This window comes from Nicotiana attenuata, chromosome 8, assembly GCF_001879085.1.
Source record: "Nicotiana attenuata strain UT chromosome 8, NIATTr2, whole genome shotgun sequence".
NCBI lineage: Eukaryota > Viridiplantae > Streptophyta > Magnoliopsida > Solanales > Solanaceae > Nicotiana > Nicotiana attenuata.
This window is the reverse complement of record NC_031996.1, coordinates 9,414,534-9,423,057: the sequence shown is the minus strand read 5'-3', so window position 1 is coordinate 9,423,057 and position 8,524 is coordinate 9,414,534. Positions and strand designations below refer to the sequence as shown.

General features: G+C 35.1%; 1 protein-coding gene across 1 annotated transcript; it reads right to left on the bottom strand.

The window, feature by feature from the left end:
• Nucleotides 667-2,673, bottom strand: LOC109230882. The gene is made up of 3 exons (XM_019396350.1): nucleotides 2,375-2,673; nucleotides 1,734-2,090; nucleotides 667-999 (listed from the first exon to the last, which is right to left on the bottom strand). Exons 1-3 carry the CDS (start codon nucleotides 2,501-2,503, stop codon nucleotides 949-951), a joined length of 537 nt encoding a protein of 178 aa, XP_019251895.1. The 5' UTR covers nucleotides 2,504-2,673; the 3' UTR covers nucleotides 667-948.

Sequence of the window (8,524 nt, the reverse complement as noted above, 5' to 3'; positions counted from 1 at the left end):
GCTTGTGAAAATGCTATCATTTTCTGTGGTATAAGCAAATTTATTACTCCCTCTGCCTCTGCACTAGGAAACACCATCTCATATGAGGATCTAGCGTTTTAGCACCAACTTTATTCGAATTAGTTAGGGTCTATCGGAAACAGTCTCTCTGTCCTCCCAGGATAGGGGCAAGCTGTGTACATTCTACCATCCCCAGATCCCACTTGTGAAATTTTACTGGGTTGTTATTGTTGTTGTTGTTGTTTATTCGAATTAGTATTTTCAACATGGAATATTTTATCTGAAAATCAATGAAAGTTATATATATATATATATATATATATATATATATATATATATATATATANTATATATATATATATATATATGTATAGCCATAAGGCTCGTTGCGGCGTGCAACCCGATCCACATATATATAGTCGTAAGGCTCGTTGCAGCATGCAACCCGGTCCACATATATATAGCCATAAGGATCGTTGCGGCGCAACCCGATCCTCGCATATATATAGCCATAAGGCTCGTTGCGGTATGCAATGCGATCTACATATATATAGCCATAAGGCTTGTTGCGGCGTGCAACCCGATCCACACACACACACACACACACACACACACATACATATATATATATATATATATATATATATATATATATATTATCAACAGTTAAGACTTAAGACAGAGCTAAGATACCAAAATTGGAGAGAAATTTTACATGATCTCAATCATTTGCCTCTTGAATGAGAAGCTACTTCAGCTTTAGAAAGAGCTAGGAATTTCTTAAACATTTTGCATGTAATTATATTGCGAGGTTGGATTTTGACCTGCTATTGGTAAAAATTCTAATGCATCAAGTCCTAACAGTTCAGATTCAAATATGTATTCCCATAAATGTAGTTGGGATTCCATATTATTGCTGCAAGATGATCCATAAAGCAATTCCTTCAACTAATCAAACAGAGTTGTAGCTCTAAATTCCATTGTTGATTTCCTGTCCATCTACACATAGACACACACCAAAAAAATAAATAGACAAAATGTTATGCTTTTACAGTTTTACTCTTGCAAAAAGATTTTTTATTCATGTCGATTCTCTATGGTCATTTATAGTACTGATTATTTCTTGATTTAGATAAGACACAACCAAAAGAAAGTGGCGTTGTGTCTTTGGTAGGACGGAATTCATTTTCTGGAAAACATTTTCGGAAAATGACTTATTTTTAGGAAAAAATGTTTTTTCGTGTTAGAATGGAGAGTGGAATATATTTTTTGGAAAAAATATTTAATTATAGAATGATACTAACATTAGCAAGCCGGAGAGTAAAGGGCAGTCCGGTGCACTAAGCTTCCGCTATGTGCGGGATCCGGGAAAGGGCCGACCACAGGGGTTTATTGTACGCAGTCTAACCCTGCATTTCTACAAGAGGCTATTTCCACGACTCGAACTCGTGACCTCCTGGTCACATTAGAGAGTATCTTGATAAAAAATTTGAGTATTAAAGATTGATATTAATTCCTAACTGTTGGTTAAAGCAATGATATGAAGTTAAAAATTGAGAAAACTATGAAGAAAAATGATTTCCGCCAAAAGTGGAGAAGTTATTCGCCCCTTTTGTTGAAAGAAATATTTTCCGACAATCAAATACCAGAAAATAACTTTTTTTGCGGAGAATATTTTCTAAAAAAATAATTTTTGACAAATCAAATTTTTACTGCTTCATGTGTATACTGACCTTAGTTTCAAGAGAAATCTGCAACGTAGAATTTCCATTGAGTGAAAAGTTGGAATATACAACTTCAACACCTTCCTCATGTAATAACCAAATGATGTTATAAAATGTAGCTAAATTATCAAGGCCAGTGATCAAAACGACGAACATAGTTGGACTCATTTCATGAAATTCAATCTGAGGGATCAATAATTCGGTGCTTGAGCTGGGCTCAGAATCAGTTGCATTGAATGATCGAGGCCTCTTTCTGCAGCTAATCCTTAGTTTTTCTAAGTACGTCTTGTTCTTCTCCAATTTGGTTTCTAAGCTTTTTATGTAGTTTGTTGCTGCATCTAATTGATCAGGCAATGCCAATGTTTCCTGCAGCATTCAACGCAAATGATGTATTAGACTTTAATACATTTGAGTAAAACCCTAAACCCTTAACCCTAAATCCTGAACCTTTAGAAGAAAAGCGCCATCTGCATATGAGCTGGGGATGGGATAAAAGTATGCTCGTGGTTCGGGGAAAGGCCGGACCACAGGGGTAAGAGATTGTTTCTACAGCTCGAACCCGCAACCTTCTGGTCACATGACAACAACTTTACTAGTTACGCCAAGGCTCGTCTGCAATTGGAAGAGAAGGAAAAGGAGAAAGAACGTACCTTAGAGGCATGATTAGGGAGCAGGGAATAAAGCTGATTGTAGAGGTTCTTCATATTGTTCCTTCTATTCTTCTCCACATATTTTCTTTCCAATTTTGGAGCTGAATTAGACCTCAGGCCACTTTCCATTTTTTTTTCTTCTGATGATCAGTAGTACTATTTTTAGAAACTTTTCAGTTTTCTGCAGGTGTTTGATGCAGCTTTTTACCTAATTTAGGAAGTGGCAAAACTGCAAATGAAGTTATTAGTTCTCAGCTGAATGGATTTCAGTGGATAATAATTTATTATAGAACGCATTTTATAGATAAAATGAAAACAGAGCTAGTGACGTTATTTATACGTCATATGTAGTTGTCACTTTTCAATCTCCTCTCCCTCCATTTCTCTATTACAATAAATTAATGTGAAAGAATCAATAATATATGTGAGGACGTTAATACGTTAGATTCAATTTACCAACGTTTATACGTTGGGAGTATGACTGTTGGAACTTAAAACACGTGCCCTTTTTTTGTGTACTTTCTATTTTCTGGTTGTTTTAATTTATATGAACTTATTTGACTGGGTATGATTATTAAGAAAGAAATAAAAAAATTTAAAACTTGTGATCCTAAATAAGTCATAATATTTTTGTGGCTATAATTATTTTGAAACTTGTTTATTTTTTAAATTTATAGTTCCATCATCATGAAGGAGGAGTTAAGGCATGACTCCAACCTATATATATATCAAAAATCATAATTACACGGAGGAGAACATAGGCCTTGGCTTCAAGATAGTGTGATAGGTGACAACACTCATCCTATGATACACATTTGAACAAAAATATTTTGCCTGAACAGAAGAAAGTTGTGCATCCTAGGGTAATTTGTAGCAACACTTAAGGATGCTATATACAAAAAGGTGATAGAAAGAAGCTTATTGTCAGGTGTTGTCATCGATAACAAACTTGTTTTTTTTCTGTATGAATCTGAAGTTAGGGACCCCGTCAACTTCTAACTTCATTGAGGCTCTAACATTCAATGGTAAATGATACAACCTCATTGAAGATAGAAAAAGTTTTGGATTCTTTGCCAAGGTTAGCAAGCTTGTCAGCAGAGTTGTTTCCTTCTCTCAAGGTATGACAAAAGAGAAAGTTAGCATCCTTAGTCATATTTTGAATTTGCTCAATAGTATCATTGAATCTCCAGGGAGGTTTCCTGATCCTTTTGATCAAGTTAAACATGCAAGAGTATGTGTCTCGCTGTAAAAATTTCTCATTAAGGATAGAATTGAAAATTTAATTTAAATTATATTAAACTTAGAAAGAGATCAATCTTTATGGAACGAAATAAAAAAGAAATGCGTTCACACAAACTGGAACCGAATGAGTAGTAAGCTTCATAACTTATTCGTAGTTGGTATTTATATCATATTGTATTAATTTTCTATAGTTAAGTGATTTAGTGAGCTGATAATATATATTAGTTAACTGTGGTCCAGTTATTTTGGGAAGGAGACAGTGAAGGAAAAAAATCACAATAGGGGTGGCAATTTGAGCCCAAACCCATCCAATCCGCCCAAAGATTAATGGGTTAGGCTACAAACATATTAGCTCATAGGTCAATTTGGGCTGACCCAAGTTTACCCATTATTTTTTATAGCACATTCCGACCCATTAAGCAGCTCAAATACAACCCATGAAACTCACTCAAAACAAAGGGATCTTAACCCAACTTATCTAGAAATTTACTTAGTTGCCCTAATTTTACTTTTGTTTTTGTATTTTCAATTTTCTTTTCTTTTGTTTTTCTGCACCACCCACCCACCTTACCCCTCCCCCCCCCCCTCGAATAAATTTTTTTTAAAAAATATTTTTTTGTATTTTCAATTTTTGTTTTTTTTTTGTTTTTCTACACTACCCTCCACCCACCCCGCGCGGAGCAAACCTCCTCACAAAAAATTTTTTACCTTTTTTTTTTGTATTTTTAATTTTCTGTTTTTATTTTTTTATTTTTCTGCATCACCCACCCCACCCCATCCCCCGCGCGTGCGCGCAAACCCCCTTATAAATTTCTTTTTTTTTGTATTTTTAATTTTCTATTTTCTGTTTTTTCGTTTTTCTACAACCCCCCCCCCCCTCCCCCCCCCACATAAAATAGTTTTCAACTTATACATTTTAAGGTAAAAGGTGTTTTTTATGTAAGATGCATGGTTCTAAAACATGGGTCAAGTTAGGCGGGTTGGTTATGATCCATTGTTTAGCCCATCTTAGCCCATGTACACTTAGGTTTGGTTGGGCAATGACCCATTTATTGACCTAACCCATCTTGACCCGCCAAATTCAGCCCAACCCACACATTTGCCACCCCTAATTATCAATATCAATCAAATAATAGAGATTGCAAAATCTTCTAACTAATTAGAGCTACATTAAATCAGTTGATATCTTGGCGGCTGGGGAAGTCCAATTTGGCGTAGACAAAAGGGTAGATCATTCAACGCGTCGACTATTTTTCTTCTTATAATATAATCTGACTTAATATTTGAAACGTGGTAAAGTTATTTTCGTATGATCTATATAGGTCTGATTTTCCAACTGAAATAGAATAGTACTACCGAAATTGCATTGTACATCCAGAATAGTCCTAAGAAGACATGATCCCAGGCTGATACTTGACATGTACCCCCTCTTCCAGGTCCATCACAAGGAAAATATATCGAGCGGTGGTTACAATCACTAATACTTACATTAGAATAGACTGTCTACATCACACCCCTTGGAGAGGGGCTCTTCCCCGACGGCCAACGTGGGATGCCTTGTGCAACGAATTACTCAATTAACATGTGGGATAAATTAAATGTATTTTAAAAAATATTATATACTAACATATATACGACAAACATATGATCATTGTAAACGATACAAAGTAAATATGCTTTTTTTCAATTTATGTGAATCTTGACTAGATACAAAGTAAAAAAGACTTTTGAAACTTATAGTATTAGATCTACCATAATATTTGAGTAGCTATAAAAACTTTCAATTAAAGATAAATAAAAAGTAAAGTTAATATTTTTTCAAACACAATGGGAAATAGGTTCATACAATGAAAATGAAAGGAATATACCAAAACAGGCAATTCTCGTACACTATTTAGTCCAAATGCAACATTTGTCTTTTCCTTAGTGTGAATCCCACTCTGGTTTCGCACCATTGAATTTCGTTAAGAATTAGATATTTTTTTGGTGTTATAGCTATCAATGTATAACAACAATTCAATTTCGGCCGAGAGTAATAGGAATTAATTCATTGAACATCGACGCGGTCACAGCAAAAATGTACGAATTGAAATGGATTGTTCATGAAAAAGAAAGGTACAAGACTACTTTTTGGACAAAGAACATAACATGACAAGTTCCTTAGGAAAGTTCACAAAGTGGGCAAACTAAACATTAGAATTTAGTCTAATGATGTTGCAGCTGTTTAGGAACAGAATATTGCAGCTTTCTCATCCTTCCTCCGCTATTTTTTGTGTGTTGCATTCGTCGGCCAAAGTTCCTTTGCGGGCAGTGACAAAGCTAGAGATTTCTCTAAGGGTGTATAAATTTAAAAGAAGTGAAAAAATTTCACCACAAAGGATATTCAATATATATTATATATCATATACTGTACAATTTTTCGACGAAGGCCATGAGGAAATTTGGCTTTGGAATATTTATTTGATCGGAATAATGATTAATGTAAAATTTGTTCGGAATGTTTTGTTTGGATCTTTTTTTTTTTTTAATTTATTCGAGTCAACTTTAGGCGTTTTTAATTTGCAATATCAAAATTACGTCTCGGATATAAAAAAACCTAATTAGTATTTTAAATAAGAATCACACCTTTATTATTAATAACTCGAGTAAAATCAGTATTTTCACCAGAAAATTACTTCTTTTTAATACTAAAAATAAATTTGCATAAATAAGATAATATCTTCAATGAGGGAATTGCATAAATTAGAATATAAAAAAAAACATCTTCAATAGATAAATTATACCTATAAATACATATAGAATTAGATCAAATACAAGTTCCACAAATTAAAATCATAAATCTCATGTTTTTTCTAAGCGATGCTTACAAAATTTTCATCATAATTTAATAGTAAAGAGATTTAAATTGATTTCTAGGTAAGCCTAGCAGTTAATAACAACTTGACAGGAATAATCAACAGAACTACTAAAACAAGGCTGAGTAACTGATATAAACTCCTGAAATAGAGTCTCAACAAATACATTCCCAAAACCGGTGGAACCGAGTCGTAAGCTCTACAGAGTAAGCTAAAGTGTCTAACACATCACTGTCCGACTGAAAATAAATACAGCGGTAGTAAAAAAACAAAAGAAGGTGACTTCGAGGCCTGCGGATGCCGAGTAGGCATACCTTGAAATCTCCGTAAGGCTGCTACAAATGATATCTAACGACCGACACGAGCAGATGTACCTGGATCTGCACAAAAATTATGCAGAAGCGTAGTATGAGTACACCACAACGGTACCTAGTAAGTATCAAGTCTAACCTCGGTAGAGTAGTGACGAGGCCAGGTCAAGACACCTGCTAGGATATAAATCAAAATCATATGTCTCATGTTTTTTTAAGTGATGCTTACGAAATTTCCATCATAATTTAATAATAAAGAGATTTAAATTGATTTAACAACCACAGAATAGCATAGAGTTCTATGATATAATTAAAAAAAAAAAGAAATTATGAAAATGGAATTTGATATCAATACAAAATTCTCATTAGGCCTTTGAAAGAAGAAAACTTACAGATTTGAAATTAAAAGGAATGCTTATTTTATAGGATTTTAAAGTTTGGAGCCTTTTTTTTTTTTAGTGTTCTTGCTAGAGACCACAAAAGATAATAGAAAACAAGAAAGAAGACAAGCTTCAAGATAAATTTAAACTTAGATTTTGCACACAATATAAGTTCAGGGGTGTTACCCAGGAAGCAGACAGGGGATGTGAGGCTTGATACGTAAGTCATTCCCAGGAGGAACATCTTTAAGTACCTTGGGTCTGTGATTCAGACTGATGAGGAGATTGACGAGGATGTCACGCATCGTATCGGAGCAAGGTGGATGAAGTGGAGACTCGCTTCCAGTGTTTTGTGCAATAAGAATGTGCCGTTGAAACTTTAAGGTAAGTTCTACAAGGTAGTGGTTAGACCGACTATGTTGTATGGGACAGAGTGTTGGCCAGTCAGGAAATTCCATGTCCAACAGATGAAAGTAGCTGAAATGAGGATGTTGAGATGGATGTGAGAGCATACTAGGTTAGATAAAATTAGGAATGAAGTTATTGGGGACAAGATAAGAGTGGCCCCTGTGGAGGAAAAGATGCGAGAGGCGAGGTTGAGGTGGTTCGGGCATGTTAAAAGGAGAAGCATTGATGCCCTAGTCAGGAGGTGTGAGAGGTTGGACTTTGAGGGTAAGAGGTAGGCCAAAGAAGTCTTGGGGAGAGGTGATCAGGCAGGACATAGCGCAGCTTGAGCTAACCGAGGACATGACCCGTGATAGAAGGGTGTGAAGGTTGAGAATTAGGGTAGGTAGTCGAGCGTTTCTCGTTGTCTTCCGTAGTGCAGTAGTATTAGTGTTAGTATGGTATCACCTTTATCCTTAGTTTGCTAGTACCACATATCTTGTAATGTTATTACTTGCCATCAGTACTCTGTTAGTTTGCTATCACTACTAATCCTGCACAATTACTACTTGCTATCAATACTTCTTTCTTCTTCTCTTTTGTTGTCTTGGATTTAGTTTTCTAATTATCCTGTATTGTTATTACTTGCTATCAGTGCTTATTGTTATTACTTGCTATCAGTGCTTTTTCCATCTTTTCTCTAGCAGAGGGTCTACCAGAAATAGTTTCTCTACCCTTTGGGGGTAGAGGTAAGGCTGCGTACATCCTACCCTCTCCAGACCCCACTTGTAGGAATACACTGGGTGATTGTTGTTGTTGTTGCACACAAGAAAAACTTTCAAAAAATCTACCAGACATGGCATATTTATCTAGTTTATAATTGCGGGTGGCAGGAATAAGCATTTAACCAGTTAACCTAGTTTTAAAAAATTTCAACACCATATATGATAAATTTTACCAACTTAGCGGATGCTATGC